Below are 25,050 nucleotides of genomic sequence, written 5' to 3'. Positions count from 1 at the left end.
CCCCATTCCATAAACACATAAATAAGATATCTAGAGAAAATTGTCTGAAATTCTGATGGACTCGATACTTTTGAAGATGCTGCAAAGCTGATCTGTAACAATAGTGAACTTGATTGTATGAGGAACCAGGGAATCACAAAGGCTGCTTAATTTTCTGGAGCGAGAGATTTTATTATTTTCCCTATTTCTAGCTTCAGAATGAGTTTTGTTGGTTTTTTTTTCATACGAATTATCACGATGTTCAGCTTTCCCTCTGATATTCCATATTCCTGATACTCTCGGTGTGGGGAACTGCTGCTTGCGCCAAAGGGATGGTTGGCTTGTTGTGCTCTCCTGATAGATACTTCAGCAATGCTGCTAGATTAAATAGCAAGGGACAGCAGAATTTTAGTCATGATCCATCAGGCAGATCTGAGAGGAGCTGTTTGCCCTGAGAGAGGATAGACTTTCGAGACATATGGTGCTATAATGGGGGGGTGGGGATTTTTCAATTCCAATCCACCCATTCCGGATGAGAGAGACTGAGCTAATACCCTTGTGTATAGTGCAGTGCATGTAGCTACGGAAGTAGCGTTAAGATGGAATTTATGGACTCTCTAAATTGTTTGCCAGGAAATGTTTACTAGCTATGCACAATAAATGACTGTGAAAGCATATTCCTGTGTTTAATATGACATGGTTATTTCCTCATATTTGGGTCGTACTATTATGATACCAATAAAGGAAACTTAAAAAAAAATAAGAAAACAAACAAGCAATGTATTTTCATATTTATGGGACTTCATTTTGGAAAGTCTGATTGACAACAAATTGTATGGGGGTAAACTTACTCCATGCACTCCTGGATACATGCCATGCCTGCCATACTTGAAATTAAATGTGACTTATTTTTAGAGTAAAATATTCTCGTTATCAAGTCAAGGTATATTTAAAAATGATACTTGTTACCACAGCTGCGAGGGTTCAGTTGTATTCTGTATTTCATCCATAGTGAAATTAATGTACAGGTATACAGCAAGGCTACCTACCAACTTTCCAAAATGGGTACACAGCTTCACAATTTAGAAATTCATCAGGCAGTACTGGATTGCAGGCCGAAATCTTGGAATTTTGCTGAAAGATGTGACCTTTATGTCCACAAAACTCCCAGTTATACCAGGGACTACTGTACAGTTTTATAGGGTGTGTTAGATTAGATACATTCCCAAACATTTTTCTCAGCTAGGAAGCAAAATCAGAACTTTGTCTGGTAAAATGTGCAAAGAGCTTTTTCTGTTCCTTCTCTTGCTTTAATGTGAGACATTCATTTTTTTTTTGTACAATGCATCTATGGTCTCTCTCCATTATTAAAACAATCATTAATCTAATTGGTTTGAATCACACAATAAGGAATTCAGCCTGGAGGTAGGCTTGTATTTTTTGCGCGGTTGAACACCCTCTTACAATGTATGCATGTGCGCATTTATACCTCCAGTATGTTGTTCTGCAAATATTTTTTTTTAATTTAATAACTAAATCTCTGTAGCAAAGTAGCTTCTCTGTTTCTACTTGTATTTTTTGCAAATGAGAATAACTACAATAGAAAGCCATATATGAATGTAACAAGGGAGATTACTAGATAAGAATGAACAAATGAAAATCTGAAGTTTGACATATCATCTTCTACAAAAACTCAACTAAGGGTTTCAGTGCAATAAAAATTTGAAAATGCATTCATAAAAATATTTTATCCAGCAGATCTCTCTCACACATTTGTTTCAAAGTGCAATTTTCAATTGTTTGGTTTTGGTTGTTGTTGCTGGGGTTTGGGTTTTTTTGGTGGCTTTTTAAAAATTGTTATTTCCTTTTTTTTTTTTTTTTTTTTTTAACAAGAGGAAGAATATTTATGTTCAGCTGCATACTTTTAAAATTGTTATTACAGTCTAACAATGAAGCTGATCCTGTAAAGTATCTCCCGTGAGGTTGATGGGGGGAAAAAAAGAGACTCAGCACTTCTCAAGGTCAAGTCTGAAGACAGTTCATGTCTTAAAATGTTTATAGGATGAATTGTTCCTTTACAATGTTTTCAGAGACTACCAAGCTGATCACAGTGACGGAAGCTTATAAAGACTACGTTATTCTGTGATGCTGCTAGAGGTAAGAAGTAGTAATGAGAAATAGACACTAGGAATACCTTGGTGACAGCAAAACTTGTTTCTACAAATGGGAATCTTTAGTTTGGATGCACTACAAATACATGTTTCATACCATGGAATATTAGTTTTCATTCAAGCTTGATTGTTTCAAATGAAAGAGCTTTAGATGAGGTTTTTTAATATAGTAAATACTTTTCTCAGCTTAATCCTACTGCCTACAACTAATGAGATGAAAAAACCAAAATGCTTCCAAGGCAGTTTACCTGGACATTGTCTACTTTATTAGTTTTAATCGGAGCTGTATTGGGTATCATGAAGGAAAAGGCACGGCTTTCTATGTATCATAGCCAAGAAGCTGACATGTCTCATGCCTTTCTCTTCCATTAGAGACATGCTATGCCTCCAGATGCTGGAGTCTGGATTTAGGGGCATATACTGCTCTTGCACAAATAAGAGTTGCATATGTTACGAGTTAATTCCATTTTGTTGTGTTCTCCTGCACATGGCATTTTGAAACAGTTAAGTGGAAAATATTTTTAGTTTGCCATCTTGTATTGAAATATTCTTGCATTATTAAATACAACCTAAATCCCTAAGTGATACGTTCTGTGGCTAAAACGTACAAATGCGTAACGCAGAAAAAAATGCCCATGGACAAACTGCAGAAATTCAGATAGTGTCTCCACGTATTGTATTTTCCATGTGTGTCTCAGGCAGCTGAAAAGTATGCCAAAAATATACCTCTTTGCTACACAGCTGAGCTTCACCAAGCTCAAAGTGCTAGGCACTTTATGTTTGGAAAACGGTAAAGAATAGGTAAGCTTCATGGTTTTATTGTGGGCATCTACTTTAGATGAAATATATGAGATAGGCACCAATAAAAAAAGGAATGTGGCTCCTGAGAGTGATTTGGTGTGCTAAAGTCGATACATGCACTTGGATGTTTTGAAGGCTCCTCAAAGACAGCCCCTCATTGAACCCACTGTGAGACCTATCTGTATTGCTGTGCAAGTGTGATGCTTAACAAAGCATAGTGAATTCAAAAATCTTGAAAAGGCTCATTGCAAGAAGCAGTACAATCTATTCACAGCACATCGATGAGGCGACATTTGGTTTTGGGAAAATAAAATAAATTATCCACATAAATTTGTTAGTCTCCCTAAGGTACTCTGCTTGGACCGTTTTTTAAAGATAGTGCAGAACTTGCCTAATTTTTTAAACATCAGTAGTGTCATTGGCTCCAGAAAACTTAACATAATTTCCTGAATACGGTCATATCTTTGAAACAGTTAGGATTTCATCTTTTGGTAATCTGCCTCCAAATTTAGCTAATATTTTTTAAAGAAAATCTAGCTTGATATATTTTTTTTTAATTTAATTTTTGCATAAGCTAAAATATCAGAATCTAAAACGATCATTTCAAAAAAGAGTTACTTTGTATTTGATTTCTCCTCTCCAGTATCTGTTATTAGCGTTATCTGACATTAAACGCTGAGGGCTACAATACAGCTATGCCTAAAAAACTACAAAAAGCTACATGTGTTTTTTTGCTGTTTCCTACAGCTACTATTAATTAAGGTTCCAACTCTGCGAATGTTTTTAGTGGAGCAAATCGCCGTGAACGCAAACAGGACTCTGTAAAAAAGCAGGAGCACTCCCACGTGAAGCAAGTGAAATGAACAGAGCCTGAGCTCCTCGGGGTGATGAATATCATTCTCTCCTGAATACTCACTAGTTCTGGCTTTTTGCTCTGAGTCTAGAGCTCTTCACACTGTAAATCATAGGCATATATACCTGCAGAGTAGGTGACATAATCCCAACAGCTATTAAAACCTAGATACTGTATGGTTATTTATGCTTGATGCGTTCATCCATGCGTACGTGTCTTTTTCTCATTCCAGAGCCGAGAAAATTAGAAGTGGTGAGGTATGTACACTGCGAGCTGTATTTTCCTCATTAATGTGCAAAAGAGGTGATGAAGATTAGGGACTTATCACGCTGCTACCATCCCCCCAATGGAAGCAGAATTATGAGATATGCCCCCTGCTGCTGGTCCTGGAAAGGCCTGGGAACATCAGAAAGAGATGATAAATAGTTCAGGTAATGGTAGGATTTTTCTTCTCTACTTTGGTCTTTGTAAAAGTAAGCACGCTGTTTATTTACCTGGTAAGCAGGCGTAAGTCTTAGTGGGAAACATTTGATGCACGAACATCTGAGTCAGCTGCATTTTTTATTCTGGATGATCAACTATCATCAGCAAAATATTAACTGCACAGTAAGAAGTAAGCACTGGTAAAATTTAAAGGGTTCAAAATGCACTTAGCCCTGTTTCCATCTGCATCTGTGTATATTTGATGGGAGATCCAGTGAAATGTTATCAAAATCCACAGTGCAAACTGCATTAACTAATGAAATGAACAATGTGAAAAAAAAACAAGCCTTTTCCCTCAATGATTAGTAATTTTAATAGGAGAATTGACTGGTATAGTGTCTAACTGTCAAGATCTGAAGAAAATAAAATGGAAAACATATTTTTTCAGGCATCATTGGCTTGCCTGCACATGCACTTCAAATACATTTCTAAATACAAATGAGAGATATGGATCATTAAAACGCCCTACAAGGATTGAGATAACTGTTTTTTAGGTTGGAGTTCTTAAGCGGAGATAATACTGAAAAGAATTGAACAGTTGGTGAGCTGTGATGTAACATGCAGATTGGGAAAGAAATGGCATTGTGCAAGACAGTTTAGTCTGCAAATAAATTATCTATTTAAGACATACAAGCGCACGCCGTGGCTTTGAAGAGAACTTGTTCTGGGGCTTTTGAGTATCTAATGCGGAATGCAGTTTCCCCATACTTTAAACTCTAAAAGCATTCCTGAAACATCATCGTTCAGGTGTGAAGCCTCAAGTACATTCACCATTTTAGTATTTCATCAGTTTATTTAAAATAAATAAGAAGCGTAAGATATTTTACTGGCTGGAGTGGGTTGGCAATTCAAATAACTTTTAATGATGTAATGCAAAGTTGTAAATCATTTTCAGTGAGGGCCTCATAGTTCAGCACAACTTTTATGTAATATACTAAATTGCTGGCATAGCTTTAAAATTTGTAATACTTGGAGATCATGAAAATTAGAACAGAATCCATATGTATCCAGGAGAAGTAGCTGAAAATATGGATTTGGGCTTAACGTTTTTATAGATATGTTGTAGTCTTTAAACCAAAAATTGTGTCTGATAAGTGTTAAACCAATGCACATGTAAATATTAAAAAGAGTGATCTGGAAGTACACCACTGAAATGCAGTGCTAAAGTTACGCGGTACGCTTTGTGGTAGTGTAATTTCTCAAAAAAGCACCCCTGTTTTTCTGGTGAATCACCAAGAAGACACTGATACACCATTGATTTATGAATGGTAAATGTGATTATCAGTGTCTTTAACTAGGCAGGGATTAGGCATTTCTGACAAATCAACCAACCAATTATTCATTCTCTGCGCAAGGATTTTCAGTTAAGGCATCCAAGCATCTCTGAAATGATGCATAATCCCCTGGCTTTATTGCTGCTTGTATCTGTAGGTTTCCATCGCAGCACAGGTATCGAGAGAAACGAATTATATTGCCTCCATGGGACTTAAGCCGGGAAAATTTAGGAAAAAGAAAAGACTGAAAATAAACATACATCTGCTGTGAATCTGGATTGACTCTAAGGTTAAATAACGATGCCTGCCTTCACCAAATTGCCATGGAAAAATACGAACTGATCATAATTACAGTACAATAAAATCTCGTCCTCTTGCTTTGGTAGGCTCTTGAGTACAATAAAATCTTTGGCTAAAGTAAACTGAATTCATATTTGTTAGCTTTCTCTTTGACAGTAAGGAGAATGTTCTCAAATGGCGTAAATTGCCACCTTTGTGCTGACTTCAGCAAAGTTAGAGCAGTTTACCCCTCTGGAACAGTGGTCCCCAAGTAGGACCGTCTGATTTTCTTGTCCTGTGCACGCTGCAAATATGAGAACTGCACACCAGAAAGAAATGTTCGAGAATCTTACTTACATTCTGGCATTGCTCGGGAAGATGGTGCTTTTAGCCTCCAACGTAAAGTACCAAGCGAGGCTACAGAAGTCCTGAAGCAAAGAAACTGTGCTGGTTCATTCAGGTCAATTTCATATGATCTCTTTTGCCATAAATCGTAAGTTAAAAAAGGAAACAACAACCGCAACCAAAAAACACAAAGCAAATGCAAATATTAGCCCTTATATGAAAATATAAATGATGTTCCAAACTGCGTTGGCTCCAGATGTTTTTATGAGTTAAACGGTTTACTGTTTTCATATTTAAAACATTCTATTTTTTCACTTGATGTTATAAGCTTTGGGCAAACTTGCTGGCATTGATTTAAGTAATGCTTTTGTACCATATGTAGGTCAAACACACATTCTAAAAAGATACAGTATGAACAAGAATCCAACCATTTACATTGAGAGGTAATAGCTGCTTACACTTTCTTCAGTAATTATTACACCAAGAAGCTTTGCACTGGAGCTTTCTTTGAAAAAATCACAAATGTTTACAAAGTATGGCATCACGTAACCATAGTTATTCGATAGCTCCGTACAGAAACTTTCTGGATTGCTCCAGTAAATGTCCGTTTATCTGCCTCATCATGAGTTGCCTGTGTTTGCCTTCTCCCCATATCGTTTAAAATGAAAGCACAACGCTTCATTGAGGTTTGCATTTCCAGTTCTTCTGTGCTTCAAAGCGCTGATGGAAGAAGTGCTAAGAACACTTGATGTGGGACGTGTGTATGCACTGGGGGACATCAGCGCCAAAGGAAATGCAGCCCCACTTATTCACGTTTGTTTATGAAGCTGATGGCAAAGACGTTGCCGTGCCATTATGGCTTTCTTACTGCATTCCTCTTCTTTTTTAATTCTTCACCTTTTCGAGCCTCTCCTACCTCTCCCTAAAAAGTGCGATTTGGGTCCATCTCTTACCTCCTCTTGGAAGCCCAGTCTTTCTCCCTCCCCCTCGCACCCTCTCGCTTTGCTTCACTTATTCCCCCTTTTCTTATCCCGCGCGAGAAATCTTGTGCGGCCATCCCCCAGAATTAAAAAAAAAAAAAAGAAAAAAAAAAAAAAAAAGCCACTTTCACAGTGCTTTGGGTCCGGGACTTCCCCGGCCCCTTCTCATCCGTGCCGGTGTCAGAGCTCCGGCAGCGGCCGCCCTTGCAGGACGGGTCCCTGCATTCCTTCCCCCCCCCGCCCGGCCCCGGCCCCCACGACGGCGTCTCGCCCCCGCGGCCGGGGCGGGCGGACTGACAGCAGCAGGTTGGAGAGCCGCGGAGCGCAGCGGGGCCGGGCGGCCGCTCCCCGCGCCCACCTGGGGCCGCCCGCGGCGGGGAGATGAGACAGGGGTCGGCAGGGCCGGCGGCTCCGTGCTTTGGTGGCACTCCCCGTTGCGGGGAGAGCGGCATCACCGCACCCACGGCCCGGCGGGTTCGCGGAACCAAGAGCGTTTCAGCCACTGCGATTTCTTTGTACTCTTTTCTTTCTTTTTTTTCTTTTTCTTTTCTTTTCTTTTTTTTAATATCAGAGCACATATTGAAACGATAAACACAATGAAAAGCACAAAATATTTCATCAGTGTTGTAACTGTATATTTCCTTTATTCTGAAGAAATATCAAGTTTTGAACAGTGCACGGAGGCAGCGACTTCTGCTTTGGACGCCGCTCTCTTTTTAAAGACCGCGTTGTTACAGCTAAATCTAGAGACAATTCTTAAAAAGCATTAGATGGCAGAAAAGGGGGGAAAGTCTTACCGTCGAAAGACTGCTGCAGGTTCCAGCTCAGCCTGAAACTGCAGGGAAAAGTGGAGCAGCTGCTGAACAAAAGTTTTAGATTTTTTTTTTTTTCAGAAAGTCTGCAAAACTAATTTCCCACAAAATAGGACTCAATTTCCGTTTAAGAAAGCAGCTCTTGCAAATCTCATACAATTCCTGATTTTTTCCAATGGCGATTCAAATTCATTTTTATCTTTCGCACATGGACCCAAGAGTTTAGACTGAAATGGCAGAGCGCAGTGCTTTTTTTTTTTTTTTTTTTCTTTTCACTTTAAGTTTGGTTTGCGGGGAGGAGGAGGAAGGCAGAGCGAAGAGAAGGGGCGAAGGAACTCAGCGTTTCGGCAGTGGGCATCTCTAGGCAACGATCAATAAACGCTTTATCCTAATCTAAACCCGTGTACAGCCTTCCTCGGGGCTACCGCTAATCCCACGCCACGCGCAGCCCAGGCTGTCCCTCTCCAGGTTCTCCCACGCTAAAGACTGAGACGCAGCAAATGAAGAAGCAGAGAAGTTGGGCAAACTGCGCTTTTGGAGGGGCAGGGGGCAAAAGAGGCGACTTGTCCGTGTTCGAACACACGTGGCGGCTCGCTGAGCGCCGGGACTTTCGTGGCAGACCCACAGGCACCGGGGGTCTCCTGTCCTTAAGGCCGAGGTGTGCGCGGGGGTGACTACGGGGCTGCTCTGGGCGGGACAGCCTCGCACAGCCGTGCCGGGCCGTGCCCAGGTGCGCTGGGAGCTCAGGTGGGGCTGCAGCCCCGCGCCCTCCGGGCGTATTTGATTTCACCCATCTCCTGCACCTCGGCCCTGAGCACACCCTGCGGGGTGTCCGTTATCTCTCTCCCTTCTTTCCAGGAGGGGGTGGGGTGGGTGCGGTGACGGCCCCGCGGGGCCTGGCCGCCCCCCGCCTCGCCCCGTATCCGTCCGGAGGGGGGAGCGGACAGCCCCGGCGGAGCGGCGGACGCGCTCCCCGCGTCGAGGGGGAGGAGAAGCTGCTGCTCCCCGCCGGGCCGCCCCCGGCCACCCCACCCCACCCCACCCCCCCCCCGCCCCGCCGCCCGGGGCGCGCAGCGCTGCCGCCCGCTGCCGGAGCCGCTCGGCGCGGGGACGGCGCTGGCGTTTTGGAGGGAGTTTGCATGTGGTCAGTGCTGTGCCGCTAAGCCAGCCCCCAGCTCACATTACACACTACTGTATTTATAACCTCTCGGAGCCGTTTCCCCCTTCAAGCAGTTCTCTGGGACCACCTTCTATTGGCTTCAACCTCTCCCACTTCTTGACATCTGAGCAGCTCTGAGAAAGGCTCATCTAGGTCCGAGTGTTTATGCAGCGGAGACTGGCCGCTAGGGCTAAAGACCTGGATTATCTGAGCTCAGTTGCCTGCTGCAAAGTCTGTCGTTGCCGTTTTGGAAAAAAAAAATCTCAGCCCCGATCTGTTTACAGTGAAAGTTGACAAAGGGTGGTGAAGTTGGATCCTTCCTAAACTCTCCTGCCTGGAACCTGAGACTTGCATGCCATGGATCACACACTCTTTGGCTGCCTGCGCAGCCCCCATGCCACCGCGCAGAGCTTGCATCCTTTCTCCCAGTCTTCTCTTGCCCTGCATGGAAGATCCGACCACATGTCCTACCCCGATCTGTCTTCTTCTTCTTCCTCTTGCATAATAACGGGATACCCCAATGAGGAGGGCATGTTTGCCAGCCAGCATCATAGGGGGCACCACCACCACCACCATCACCACCACCATCACCACCAGCAACAGCAGCACCAGGCTTTGCAGACGAACTGGCACATCCCTCAGATGTCGTCTCCTCCCGCCGCGGCCAGGCACAGCCTCTGTCTCCAGCCGGACTCAGGAGGACCCCCGGAGCTGGGCAGCAGCCCCCCCGTGCTGTGTTCGAACTCCTCCAGCCTGGGCACTACCACCCCCACGGGGGCAGCGTGTGCGCCGGGGGACTATGGCAGGCAGGCTCTGTCCCCGGTGGAAACGGAGAAGAGGTCCGGCAAGAGGAAAAGCGACAGCTCAGGTAACGGCGGCTTTCCCTGCGGGGCGGGAACCCCGGGCGGAGGGTGCCGGGGAGCTGCGCTGCCGGGCCCCGGCTGTCTCGGCTCGGCTCGGCTCGGCTCGGCCCGGCTCCGTTCGCCGCGGGGCTGCCACCGGGCTGCCCTCGGCCGCGTTCTCGGGATGTCCGTCATTAAGGGCAGCTTTATTAGGGCCGGAGGAGGGGGGGAGAAATAAGAAGGAAAAATCCAGCACGTGATAGCGCATGAAGTAGTGAAGGTGGTGGTGGTGGCGGCGGCGGGAGGAAAGTTTCCATCCGACAGGACGAGAGCTGTTCGTAGTTTCGGTGAGGATTTTAGCATCTGGCTCCACGTCCCCCTCCCCCTTGCCGATCCTCCACCTCTGCCCCGAAGTTGGGGACGGGACGCTCTCGGTGCCCCCGCCCTGCCCGGGCTGCGGCATCGCGGCGCTGAGGAGGGAGATCGCAGCGTGGGGCTGCGCGGGCCGGTCCGAGTCTTTTACACCCCGTGTGTAGGATCTGGCCGTGCGTGCAGCTCAGTCCTCGGCGTGTAAGGGGAGAAAACTGGGGTCCGCCAGCCAAACGGGTGAATGAGAGCTTTAGAAAGTTGCTGGTGCCGGGGGCGGAGGGAAGGAAGGAGCTGTCTGACTTTTCACAACACCACAACTCTTGCTTAAAGACGAGCAGAAAAACATATAGAGCCGCAGTTATTTTAGGAGGGTGATTCGGGAGCTCTGAGCGCGCAAAAGCCTTGACATAATCTCTGCTTAAACCGGCGGAGCCTGGCAAGAGCAGCTCTGACCGAAGGCGTGCGGTACAGGCAATGCGAAGATGGCACGCACAGACCAAAGGGCCGTCGGGGATGCAGCGAGGTGGCAGTGGGAGCTTGGAAAGGAGAGGGCTCGGTGCTCTGAGAGCTCCAGAGCGGGCGTAGCGAATTGTTTGTTATCACTGAAGAGAAAGTGAAAGGCTTTTCCACAGAGCTGTGGAGTTCCCAATCGAAACCGTGACCTCTTACAGTCAAAATGTTTCTGGCTCGGTAGAGTGGTGAGCAGTTGGAACCGTTTAGGAAAATGACCCCGAAGGATACCATCATTACATTAAAAATTATTTGTCATTCAAGATAGGCTTAGTTGAGTTTTATCTTATGTAGCCGGACTGAAAAGTCTTTCAAGAATGAAAGCTGCACTTTGTCAAACAGCGGTGGTGAATTCCATCGTTGCATCTTCCTTACACTTTATGAAATAAAAGGAATTGTCAGATTTTTGTGAGGCAGATGAGGAGTGCTACAATTTGAGTCCCCGTTACTACTGAAAAATAATTGGATGCCTGTTGGTGTGAGGATTTATTGTATTTGTCAGCGTACTTAAAGCTGAAGGGAGAAAAAGGAAATGGGTCCCTTTCACTGTCAGGGAAGTATCCGTATTGCTTTCTGTTTATTTAATTTTGTAATGCAAACCAAAAAAACACTGAGGAATGTCACAGATGGTATCCTGAAGTGACTGGAGCCTTCCATTGGATTCAGTGGACACAAGTGGGAGCCTTGAGTTGCGACCGTACTTAAATTGATTGCACTGTGCTCCACATTTCACTTTCTGGGACTTTCAGAAGACCAAAGCAGGTAACTGCTGATTGCCCCCTCCTCTCTCCGAGGAAGAAAACATTCTGTCCATTCATACAGTGAGGAACCTCTTGAACTGAAAATAGGCACCTTCTGACAGCAGCTGGGTAGGTGCAATGTCTTTGGTTTTTCTTCAGGAAAAGCCAGAATTTTGGACCAACCATTTAACCCCACCCCTTTATTAATCCTAAACTCTGATGCTACTTAATGCCATCCTAACATATGGCAGCAAGAACTGTTGTTAAGTCGCTGCATTTCTACATTTGTAATCCATAATTGCCCTTCGTTAGATTAAAAATCACTCCCTTTATTTCTCATTAATCCCCCCCCCTCTCCGATTTTTGGTGACAGATTCATCACACTTGGAACGACTTCAATAAGCATTTGTATAAAATGCTAATAGTAAATAACTAAGACGTAAAGAGAGTCTGCTTAAGTTTCAGTGCCAGTATTCTGAGACAATTATTAATGCTCCTGCTTATTTACAGATATATTTCCTCCTCTGAAGCGTATCGCATAAAGCCACAGAATGTTCAGTGTTTTCTTGAGCTCTGAATCCGTTCCGTACGTCAGATGTGTGTTAACCTTAGGCCACCCCTTCCTTGCACTGCGCTGCTTTCATCCCAGCATGCTTAAGATCAGCAACTATGATTCATAAAACCGAGTTTATGGCTAGTTATAAGAAAGTGAAACGTCGATGCTACTTGTGTCATTTATCTCCCAGACTAGCAATTGTTGCTTAGCTGTGTAGATACTCTGAAGAAGTATCTTCTTTACCAGAAGTAGTGCCCATTTTTGCTTACTTGTTATAATGGCAGGAGGGTAATTTTTTCAATTAAGAAGGAACTCCAGAGGGCAGGCAGAATACTGGGCAGTGGGCCTTGTGCTTCTTCCCGTGCTTGCTCTTTTTTCCTGAAATTCACATCTTGCAGATGAATGGGAGGAGAAAGCCACTGTTTGCGCTACGCTTTGTTACACTTTTGTTTGGAAGCAGAAAGCCAGGTGAAATGTGCTTTCATAGTACTTCTGTGTAATCTGTCTGATTTACATTTTGTCTTCTGCCTAACCCAGGCTTTAGAAATATCCTTAGAAGCTATTGACTCTGCTGCTACAGGACAGGGTGACACTGCCAACTGTTCTTGTTATAAAGGACTGGGAAACATCGCTTGCTTAGCCATAGATTTGTGCACACTTCAGTTGTCAGCGTCTCCATGTTCTGCAGTCGCTCTCGCTACGTCGGGACTTCCCTTTCAACCTGCATAGGCCCAGCAGTGGCTCAGTAGACATGCAGGCGAGCTAGAGGGATGCGCTCAGATCTATAGACACAAGATTTCTGCAGTGAGTATTGCCATCTGCAGCCTTCCCAGCTCAGCTCTGCTTATGGTGAGGATAGCGGAGGAAAGGGACGATAGTAAAACTGAGGATAGGTTGCAAGGAAATTCACGTATTTTAAAGCACACTAATGGTCAGGATTATCTGTGTGCTAATGAGGTGCAGATGAAAACCATGTTGAGTGTATGAAAAACATATTCTTGGAGCGCTTTCTTGCTTTGTGTTGCGAGTTGTTCTATATGGTATATTTTGATTTATTGTTATTATTATTTTAATTTCTCCCCTTCTCACTAGCTGCTTGTGACTTTTAGGGCTATTTTCTTTCTGTTTTTCTATTGAGTAGGTTTTGTTTCTCAGAAGATACAGTACACATCAGATGCAAAACTTCTATTGCGATTGTGTCAGTTGGCTTAGTTCAGTCCCAGATTTCCTAAAACTTCACTCAGAAGAAAAGCCTATGTAGAAATGAAATCTGAGTTTACTGAGAAACGCAAGAAGAAAGTGAATCTGTCTTAAGAAAGCCTAAAATTCAGTACCGAGCTGCAAAGCTTAGGGGGAGGGTGAGTCCTACTGAAGGAGTTCTTCTAGGCATTGCAACTACTCAAACATGGAATCGCAATAGGTGAATATATGTTAATAGGAAATTTGATTCCAGTGAGTTAAAGTTTAATATAATTTAACACACCTCCAGACATGATGTCTTTTTTTTTTTTTAAATTTAATTTTTATTTTTAATTTGACACGGAAAAAATGTTTCTACATGGCATGATTTTCCAATGGAAGACTAGCAGGTAATAACGTCCATTCATATTTTGACTGCATTTATAATAATGTCATATCGAAACACTAGTGTTAAACCTACAAAAATATCTCAGGAATCCAATGTTTCAATGGCTGTTCTGCTGGGTTTTGTTCAATGAGAAATCATGCAAAAAGAAAACAGTACACTTTTCTCCAGTGTTTTAACATCTTTTATAACCTACCTATTCTCAACAAGCATGCAGTAAAAGTAACATCTCCAGAGAATTTATTTTAAACACAACTAAATACCATAAATCATATGCATTTGTTTGAAAGGGTCTCTAAAAAGCAGGTCATTTTGATAAATGATTGTAAATACTGTGAAATCATTGGGTTTGAAGACTTCTGATTGGTTTCTGAAACACATCAGTAAGAAAAATGAGCTGCACACTTGTAGTCAGAAAGAACTGTGTAACTGATTCATCAATGTGTCTGTGCTTTTCAGCATGGTTGTAAACGGAGGCAGGAAAAATATATAATAAAGCGCAGTTTTTCTGAAAAGAGTTAATTTGTTTGGTATCCATTATCAAATCATTGCTTACCATTGTACAGGAAAACAACAAGAATCAAAAATACATTGTAGATTTAATAAATGAAACAAGTTCCAAATTTGGTGGGCAATAATAATGGCCTTAGGAGAAAAAGAGTAAGACTGATTGATTAGCAAACATTGGGTTACACTATGGGGTACTTGCTCAACCATTTACCTGATGAAAATTGCTATACATTCACGTTGTTCTCAAGAAATATAATCTTCAAATTTTCTAGAACTGTAAAAATTTCAAACACTATTTTACTGGAAAATTTGAAAAACAAACAAACAAAAAACCAAACAAACCCACCACACTTTTTCCCATAGCCTAAAAGTAATTTTGTCAGGACAGCAATAAGCATGACCTCTAAGTATGTATTTCTGTCTGTTTACTTATATTATTCGGTAGGATTTACACCTCCCCCACCCTTATAAGCATCGAAGTCTCAATGTAGCTGTTCTCTGGAGCACAAATGTTTTTGTGAGAAGGTCTATTGACTCCAGTGCAACTGCTTAACCTCTGGAGGTTTTTTAAGCTATTCGAGATTAACTCTGTTACTCTGGTTTGAATCTTTTGGCACAGAAATGTAACTTCAAGTTATTCTTTTATTATTTGGTATTAAGCACTATCAAGGATCCAGTCTTCAAAGCGAAGTCACAAAGGGGTCTGGATGAGTAAGAAATGTGGTGCTAGAATAAAATGCAGAAAGAGATATGGACACGTGTGGATTAAAGATCAGAACAGTCTGGCAGGAGAACTGCAAATTTCACTAAAACTTACTCAAGAAATCGTGACTGTGGTTACCCTTTAGCATTTTTAAACTAATATTGTATGGTGGGAAAAAGCAGTGCTTTATAATTCTTCCAAATATTGACTGATAAAATACTAGGATAGTTTGAGCATTGCCAATCCTGTATTCTGTACATAAAGTGAATTTTAATTTCATTGGTTTTAGCACCGTCGGGCAAAATCTAACCTGACGTATTTAGCGTAGCTTCTCTAGCATTTTGCACAGTGAGTAATCAGATTCTGGACTTTTGTTGTTGTTTGCTCTCAGACTTACTGCCTTTTCAGATACGCTGGTTATTTCACAAGTAGTTTTTAATTGAGCCTTTTAATCTGCGTAGAGTTTGCCATTCATAAATGTTCATTCTTCAGTGATAGGATGACTCAATACGCTTTACCTTTCAAATTTTCAAGAGTAGGACTGGGTTCCATGACTTGAAATTTAAGGGAAGGTGACAATGTTATCTTTGCTGCTGTCTACTAATAATCTGATATTGGTCATAGAATTATTTCTTCCAGCGAAGACAATGTTACATGACAGTATAATGGTCACTGTAGCATGTTTCTTTCAGTAGTGGAATGAACTCTTTCCAACTAGTTTTGCTAATCTCCAGAAGGAAAGCGAAATAAGTCTGGTTTCATCTACCAGAAAGAACAAAGTCGTAATCCAGCGATAAAATGCAGTTTTAGTATAGTTGGGTTCAGTCTTTTTTTTTTTTTTTCCATGCTATTGTGTGTCCTTGTTCTAATACGCTTAAGAATGCAACTTGAAAGGACGTGAAAGAAAAGTCATATTTTTTAAATATAAATACTTGCATATGTCGCTAATAAGGTTTGTAACTAAAATAGCGTGGTGTTAGAGAAGTTTGATAAACAGTGCTTGAGGCTACTTCATTACATCAGAGCACAGCTGGGCACCGAACCCAGCCTTAGGATCTGTTTTGAGCATGTGCCCCACTCATTTATTTTATGCCTGTGTTCCTAGTCCATATAATGGCAGTGCCAGTACCCTCCTTCCATTTGCTAAATGCTATAAGCTTTTATTAAATGAAAAGCTTTTTTGTAAGTTTGCGTGTGCCTTTTTTAGGAGGCTTTAAAGACTTCCAGATCTGCACCACCATTTCTCAAGCACTACTGGTGGCAGGGTGCAGCTATGAGCAACACGGGGCACAGCCACCTCACAGAAAACCTTTTGCCCACTACTCAGCAGGCTCTGACATCACCTTTACCTCTGGCTGCATAGGCGCACACAGCAAGAAGTCATTTAGACCTTTAGGGTTTGTGCCTGGGGTCACTGGTGACTTGATGGCTGCTTTTGAATTGGATTTGATGAAAGTTTAAATTCAAAAATAGCCAAATGTGACGGTGGTACATGCACATAGTCCACGCTTGTATGTATTTGAAGCATTTGAATCGCCAAAATATATTATTAAAATAAATGATTTATAAGCATATGTGTCCAGTGAAATTTCACCTGGAAGAAACTGATGACAGAACTCCCACTGATTTTTGATAGGGCCAGATTTTAAGACATGTGTTCTTACTGTGAATGTAGCTTAGCTTAGGGAAAGGAGGCAGACCAGGTAGCCATGGTTGTGCTTGTGCTTTTTGTGATCTGCTGTGCTTCCATGGACAGAGAGAAACGCAGCGAAGGAACGTACTGATATTCATTCAAGGAAGGACTGCTGCCTTGGGTCTTAGTTTTCTAGTGAGGTGGAAAAAACATGTGCTGTCCTTACTATTTAGTAATATAAATTAAAAATCTGTATCCTGTGAGATGTTCACCTAGCCCATATCCATTTGAAATTATATTTTAGTAGATAAAAAGTTAAATTTAAATCACAGCGACGTTGGTCAGTATCTGCAATTAAATATATGTATGGAATATCGCTAACACAGAGTTACACTGTTATATTCTCACATTCACTGAGTTATGCAAAGTGGAAAAAATAACTTAGATAATGTGATAAAACAGTAGACAGTTTGGTTCCATTACATGAGGATCTGCTTCTTAAGTGTTCTAATAAACATTGTAAATAGACAATTTAGACTGTCAAAATTCTACTAATGTTAAAACACGCATATTAAATGTGCAGTATTCATTGTAGATGAGAGAGGATTTCCTTCATTTTGAGATCTTGGACCTACAGGAGACAATGGCATGAGTTTATTTTCGATATAGAATCCTGGATTTTACAAATACTTTTAGGGGTAGGTTACTCAACCGGAGGTTATGAATATTACTAAATAGGCATGCAATTTATACATCAAAAGAACAATCAGAAATCACATTTAGTAGTTAGTATTTTGTTGTTTAACGATTAATTTAATCATTCAATTCTATGCTGTCTGCAGTCATTGAGCCTCCTGCTCATTACCTAGATAAAACAACAGCTGAAGTTAACTTTGAAAATTACCTATGCCAAACAAGCCTTGCAGCAGTAGTACAAAGGGTAATTACAATGCGTGAACAGAAGAAAACATATATGAAAACTTAACATTCATTTGAAAGAGAAGTTATTTTGTACTTGAACCTATGTTCCTTTTATCTTTCTTTTCTACAAATGGAAAAAAAAATAATTGATCAAACAGCAGAAGAAACAAGTCTCAAAGGAGTGAGGCAAATCTTTCATGTATGATGGAAGAGCATTTTTTTGCTAAACCAATAAAATCTAGTGCATTATGAAACCTTAACTGGAGGCCAAGTAATCTCTTTCTCTCTCTTTCTCTCTCTTTCTCTCTCTTTCTCTCTCTTTCTCTCTCTTTCTCTCTCTTTCTCTCTCTTTCTCTCTCTTTCTCTCTCTTTCTCTCTCTTTCTCTCTCTTTCTCTCTCTTTCTCTCTCTTTCTCTCTCTTTCTCTCTCTTTCTCTCTCTTTCTCTCTCTTTCTCTCTCTTTTTTCCTGCCACCTTTTTCTCTTTCTTTCTTTCTCTCTTTCTTTCCCTTTATTTTTTATAAAATTGCTTCTTGGACTAGAGAAAAATTGGTTGACTGAGCATTATTTTATAGCAAATAGGATATGAAAAACTAAAACTGAAACAGATTACTGCAAGCTTTTAAAGGTCCTTCTTCCTCTTGCATTCTCTCAGATCTATAATAGCTATTTTTTAATTTTAGCAAGCAAGTCTGAACAAATGCTGCCTTACATAAATTGTGTTAGGCGCACTTCAGAGTCCTTTGCCACCACTGTGAGTTTTGATTTGACCGTGATCCCACAATGATGCCAGTATGCGTTTAATTTTGGATGTTAGGAGATGAATGAAAACCTGGGTGTGCTGAAGTGGAAGCTTTCTCCTGACTGGAGCCAGGGCTTCGTATCAGGCATCAGTAGTTGCATTACTTTGATATGAACACACCTGAAGTTAAGTGGGTGTTTATACATTTTCTTGAATTGGGGGCATTAGTCGCTTAAATTTACCAAGCGAAAAAAGAAACCAAAAAAACTTTTCCTACTTTGGCCCTTCTAAAAATAGATACTAAAAATCTGTTGGACATATGTGAACCAACAGTATAGCTGTGGAGGGAGTGGAGAGAACCGTGGGGCTTTCTACCTGCCATGGGAAAAATGGCATATCCTAGAAGTCTGCAATGTATGGAGAGTATGCGCAGTGGCTTCTTTGGAAGGGGGGGATTCTGAAGCGCGAGTGTGTTCATTGGGCGTGTGGGTGTCTCAGTTGCTTTTCAAGTCTTTCATTTTCTTTGGAAGTGCTACAGACCTCATCCTTTTGCTTGTGGACAAGCAAATCCTATTGTGTTTGTTTTTTTTTTTTTTTTAAACTATGAAAAGAATGATAGAAACAGTTACTAAATAGCTTCTAAATTCACAGAAATATCAGCTGTTTTAATGAAAAGAACTGGAGTCAGATGCTTTCATAAATTGTAAGATGGCGTATTTTATGAGGCCTTGGTACACTGAGCTGGTAACAATGATGTGAATGGAAACCCATGTGGCTGTGGAGATGTCGACTTCCTGATGATGCAGCATAAATCCTTTTGCTTACAACAGCTGACAGTATTTTCTGTCAGAAGAAAAGAGCAGTCTGATGCAGAATAAGGCTTGTACACTCCTTTCAAATCGGTATTTTGTGAAGTAGAGTTTAAAATCTAGTACTGGTCTGCAAGCTGATCAGTAGGCTCACCTAGTGTGGGACTTAGGAAGAACCAAGAACACTGCAAGCCCTTTGTACTTTGAGATTACTGTGATTCACTTGAAAATGACATAGTAGTGCAAGATTTTTTTTTCTTTTTCTTTTTTCCCCAGTTCTTTTCCTATATTCTTGTTTTGAGTGTACCACAATGACCTCAAACAGGAGCTGTGTGAGAAGCTTTCTGCGTTCCTGAGGACATTAGAACAATGCATACTGACGGTCTAAGCCTCGGCTCTCTCCCTGCCCTCTCTTCCCTCCCTCTCTCTTTTTTTTTTTTAACAGATCTATGTTTCTGAATGAGTTTATTCCTGTATATCTTCTCAGTTTCCATTTATCCTTGCTGAAAGGATGTCTGTTTTATTGCAAAACAAAAAGTCTTTTTCCAGATTTCCATTAGATGTTAATCTAAAGTAACTTTAAGAACTGCAGTGATCAGCTAAATACAACTGTACTGTTAGGTAATGCTACTTTGTTAGGCAATGCAGAATGATCAGCGGAGCAGAGTCAGATGAAAATAGGAGACCTCAGCAGCAGCCACCCACAAGGTGACTTGAAACTGTAGCATTATCTTTTCTTGTATTATTACTGCTTAAATTTACATGATTCACATGATCTTCAATTATTGCTCCAATAAGGAGAGTGTCTGTCTATACTCTTTGTACATCTGTTTGTTATCTGTGAAATGATAATATATTATTATTAAAAGTAGAAAATGGAACTACTTCAAATGTAAATAAAAAAAATGCAGACAAACACAAGAGAAAAATCTGGAGATTGGAGCATAAATGTTTTGGGTTGGTTTAAATTATGAGGAGAAGTGCAGTCAAATTTCTCTGTAGGTTTGGTTCAGCCTTGTATTTTAATTTTCTCCTCCACTTGTTCTGAACCCCTTGTTTCTTACACTTCAGTACACTGCTGCAACTTTATGAGGCTAACATCTTTATTACTTTAATACAGAAATCTAACAGTATTTGAACCCTATAAAGCTATCTCTATTCTACTGGTTCCAAACTGAAATTTAGCCATGTAGAGAAGGCGTCAGTAGAGTTTGCAGTCTGCTGGCATGTGAAATATCAGCGATTTAACGATTCTGTATTTGCAAACATATCAGGAGAGCTTTGCCAGACATGACACCCAAACAAACACTTTTGTTTTTGGATAGAGATTGTGTGTTTCAAGCACAGTAGCTAAATGTGTCCAGGCATTCTGAAGTACGTTCCATGAGCTATAACTTACAGAACGACCCAGTCTTTCACAGTTCTCATGAATGCCGTTTCCTTCTCTCCCGCCCAAGTTCCCCATTGCTTTACCAGACTGAGTCCCTTATGATAAATATATATATGTGTAGTAATGCTCTAAGCTTAGCTTACTGTATATAATTCTGTTGGAATTAACAGTATAATATTAAAAAACTTAAGCACAGGCATATTGATTGCTTCTCAGTCGTTGACTCCTTCAGCTCGATGATGTGAGGCTAAGACATGTTTGTAGTTACAAAACATATGGGTAGATACTATAAAAATTTTATTTATGGAGACTTTGTCTTGCTTTGTGTTTTTCAGGCATGTTTCCACAGCTAATTGGTAGTCTTAATTCACACACACACAAACTAAAGCTGCATCCATGTTAACCTTGAAACATATGGTTGACTCGATTATGTAGATAAGTAGAATGCTTGATGCTACCCGTATAGTGGAGTCTGGCTGCATGTTATTGCTGGCTTATTAAGAAAAAGGACCTTGTTAATATATCAGCAGACTTGCTGCAAAAGGCAGAGTTGAGATCCACACTGATCTAGATATACAAGAAATACTGCTCTTAACTGAGGCATTCATATGAATGTGCACGGAGCCTTGCTTGTTCAGGATTTATTTGGGGGTACATGGTCCATGAATACCTCTGCAAGTGCGTTTTTGCAACTTTGGGAAAAGGTGGACTGAATTAGTGCCAAGAAATGCACGTAGTGTATTGCACAAGCAGAAAGAAGGGGTCTCGCTAGTCTTCCCTTGTACTCTCACTGCCATTACATTTAATGTCTTCTGTTCTCTACAAAGCCTAGGAGGTAGCTTTGTGCAGATAAAGCTTGTTTCTTTGTAAAGGAGGACAGCATTTCTTTTCCTTCCAGAGCAAGAATGCACAGATGTAGGAAAAATGCTCACAAACCAGACCTGGGGAACATCAAAAAATACTTTTTTACAGGGGCAAAACTGCTCTTGATTTCCTCAGTACAGGATGGAACCACAGTCTGCTTCTTGTTCTCAATAGGGTAAGAGCTATGGATAATTTGCCCCTTGAGGTTGGTAGTAGGTTTTTTTTTTAATCTTCTCCTTCTCCTACATATTTTCAGATTGTTTTGCAAATGACTCTTACACCACTCAGCAGAAATCAAATCCAGTTTTTCTGCCACAATGATATTTTGATTCCTGCTCTGTCCCAACCAAAAAAAATCCCAAACTAATCAAACGATCCTACCTTTTATTTATTCATACCCTTCTCAAATTCCTTTCCTAGAATCCTTCTTCTGATACCAGCTTATCCACTTAGAACTAAACTGTTATTTCTCCAAAAAGCTTTGCCCAACTCCAGCTCAGACAGTGCATCTGTTCTCTTATCTGCTTAAATGTTTTCTTTGTACTGTCCTAAGCATTTTCTTCCCCTGTACATTCATGCTTCTCACATTCATGAAAGAAATGTCCAGAAGTCACATTCTGTCATTACCTCATTGGTCCCAAATCATCAATTTTTTTTTTTAGTAGGAACATACTTTGATTAACTGAGAGCTAACAAAACAAACAACTGAAAAAGATACTTCATGTTCTCTCTTCTCTTCTTGAGATTTTAACTTCATAAGGATGCACACCACAGAGCAGATTCTGTAAACGACTGTAGCAGAAATCAGGTGTGACCCAGGCACTGCAATGCCAGTGGTTAATATTTCATGCCAGTGATGTACCCAGTGTTAACAGAGCCTTGTATAAAAAGGGGAAACTAAGCCAGCTGGGTGAAAAAAAAGAAAAGAGTTTGGCCTCCTTAAAATGCAATATTTAATTCCAACATTTTAGGTAATAATTACTTTTGCCAGAAGGAACATGCTTCAAAGAAATAAAGTCTCATTTTGATGTGGCCTGTAAACTCTTTAAATAGCACTGGCAATTTGTCTTTTCACTTTAGTTTCCTGTAAGAAAAGTCCTGAAAGAGGTAAAACAGTTTTTTATTCCATTTCATTGATATATTTGACACATATATGCATTTGTTATGTGTGTGTGTGTGCATGTATGTGTGTATTGAATCTAAAATAACAGGAAATGAGGACCTGGGATACACCACTGGATTTGATTGGACCAGAACTTGGTCACAGTGCATTGCTTTATTCCTAAATGTGTTTCTAAAACAGTTTGGGGAGGTTGAAGGAGCTGTAAGCAGGGAAAGAAAAGAGAAGGTACTGAAGTGTTGCTGATAGCTTTTGAATGCTTGGGCTTGGCAATTTTGCTGTTACTTTCAATATCTAGAGTTTTTCAGTGTAATATCTGCAAATAGAGTGCAAGCTAAAATTACAGAAGATATTAAATCTGAGCTCTGGAGGCATAAATTCACATGAGGATCAGATCATGAGGTTGGCTGCTTTCCGGCAAGTCTCCAGTGGGCGTTTATCCATATCACAAATATCACCATACAGTTTGGCGCAACCATTCAGCTCAGTGGAGAGGATTCAGTTCCAGAACTGAAATAGCCAAAAGCACGAAATGCCAGAACTGAGGTGCATTTACAGTGTAGTATGGAGACAGTTTTACAGCTTTCGTCTCAACTTTTCTTTCCCCTTGCTAAGGATAAAACTCTTTGATTTTTCGTAAGAACTCTATCAAATTTATAGAAGGGGGGGTGGGAGGGAGGAATGAGACACCAACCTTAACATTTGTGACTTTTATACAATCCTACAAGGCTATTGTGTCAGCAACTCACATTTCTTCAGCACACATCAGCATCTAATAGTTGGTGTATGAGAACACTTTGAAAAATTGGTAAATAGATACTTGTCTGGTCAAAATTAGAAAAAAAATTAAACAAGAAAGTTGCAGACTTCAGAAAGTGATGGAGTCCTGCTCCCTTCCCCCCACCACCCATCAGCAAGCTGATGTTTCCAGCAACTTCAAAAACAGAAGACTTCTCTGTAATCCTAAATGTACATAAGGAACAGATTAAAGTCCTGATTTGTGAAAAAAATTGAGCATATGCTTAGGAACCATTGACTTCAGTGGGAGTTAAACATGTCCTCACACACACTTCTTGAACTGGAGACTAATAAGGATATTAAAAAGGATCAAGAGGCTGCCCCCTTCCAGGAAATGGTGCAAAACTGTCATAGCCAAAAGCCTTTTTTTGTCATAATCATACTGACTTTCATCACTACTCTCCTCACTTCACTTCCAGCCTTCACAGAAAGGAGAAAACAACCTTTTTCTCCCCTCTCTTCCCCTCCCTTTGCTTGTGTCTCTCCATGCCAGGCTAATCTTTCTCTGGTCCAAAAAGTAAAAGAACTACAGTTCCTTTAAGGATGAAGCGTCCATTAAGGATGACCTTATTCATAGTGAAATGAATGCGGAAGATGGTAGAATGGTACAGTGGATGGGGTCTGAATTCCGGGGGATTAATCACAAGAACATTATAGCTATGAGGACCTAACAATGATCGGAAGAACAGGGAACACGATATAAAAATGTATAAAAAGAAGGAAAGAAAATCTTGAAAAAAAAAAAAAGGAAAAAAAGTTGCATATCATTTACCTATAGCAATCCTGTCAGTACTCCCACCCCCCAAACAGAAATCCATATTTGTATTCTTTTACTGATGAGTGACAGATGGAGTGAAGTAGTGGTGACTAAAAGGGTTGAGTGTGGGTTGATTTCTTTCGAGTCAGTATGACAATGCGGGTTATGTGTATGGTTCGTGAGTGTGGTACTAATTTATCAAATGCTCATTTGGACTTTAAAAAATAGCTTGCCTTCATTAGCAGTCTCAGGAAACAGACTCCATGGTGTAATAAATCTCACTTGCAGGAATTTTGGCCTGATACTCATCTAAAAATACTCCAAACTTTCTTTTCTGAGCCTTGTCTCCCTCTCTAAGACAATCTTAAGTAATTCCTCCTTGCTTTTCATCCTCTAGCATTAGGAGGCAGTTCTCACGCATCCTGGTATACAGGATTAGTTAGTCTGGGGCAAATCTTTGTTCTTATCTTTGAGTTACTCATTCAAGACTGTTTGGTTTCTTTTCTTAATGAGCATTCTTTCTACAAATTAAGATCGGGGGAACTTTGTCATAACGGCTGTTTAGCACAGTATCACAAAAAAAATTATTTAAGAATCAGAAAGCAGTAGAAGCATTAAATCTGAATACAGTTTAGAAAAGAAGAACTGAGGAAAATATTCATTACATGTGAGAAAAGCTGAAAATTGACTTTATCCTTTTTTCTTCCCCCAAATTTTATTAAATTAGCTTATATAAATTAGTAAAGATGCTTCCTGCCAACTTTGTTTACATGCTTCTTGAGTCAGCTTTCATTCCAGACAAAAAAGAAAAAAAAAAGACACATTTTCCATCTGTGGTTTTGTTTTCACTGGTTGCTGTTTCCTTTACTGCTATGTGTGTTGTAAAATTGAAATGAGATATCCAGTTGTTCTTTGCTTTTGTCCAGCTGTCTGCCTATTCACGAAGCTCCCTGAAATTGTTGAAGGTTTCAGTATTCAATATGATAGGCCTGAAAAATATCTCTGTTTCACAGAATCTTTCCCAAAATGTTTGGATTTACTCATCTCTGCAGGTTTTCCCATGGTGA

At 40.8% G+C, this 25,050-nt stretch overlaps 1 protein-coding gene and 1 long non-coding RNA gene across 2 annotated transcripts in view; one reads left to right on the top strand and one right to left on the bottom strand.

Annotated features, from left to right (window-relative positions):
* Nucleotides 1-5,804: 5,804 nt before the first annotated feature.
* Nucleotides 5,805-8,004, bottom strand: LOC124417690. Its single transcript, XR_006936508.1, has 2 exons — nt 7,963-8,004; nt 5,805-6,268 (listed from the first exon to the last, which is right to left on the bottom strand). It is a non-coding gene; the product is annotated as an uncharacterized LOC124417690 (long non-coding RNA).
* Nucleotides 8,005-9,204: 1,200 nt separating this feature from the next.
* The window catches only part of MEOX2 (mesenchyme homeobox 2), a 53,106-nt gene continuing 37,260 nt past the window's right edge, over nt 9,205-25,050 (top strand). Inside the window, exon 1 of the mRNA NM_001005427.2 lies at nt 9,205-10,004. Within this exon, the coding sequence (NP_001005427.2) occupies nt 9,494-10,004 (511 nt within the window). The 5' untranslated portion in view covers nt 9,205-9,493. The remainder of the gene's footprint in view (nt 10,005-25,050) is intronic.

This window comes from Gallus gallus, chromosome 2, assembly GCF_016699485.2.
Source record: "Gallus gallus isolate bGalGal1 chromosome 2, bGalGal1.mat.broiler.GRCg7b, whole genome shotgun sequence".
NCBI lineage: Eukaryota > Metazoa > Chordata > Aves > Galliformes > Phasianidae > Gallus > Gallus gallus.
Note: the sequence above shows the minus strand (reverse complement) of the source record. Positions and strands in the feature narration are given on the sequence as shown.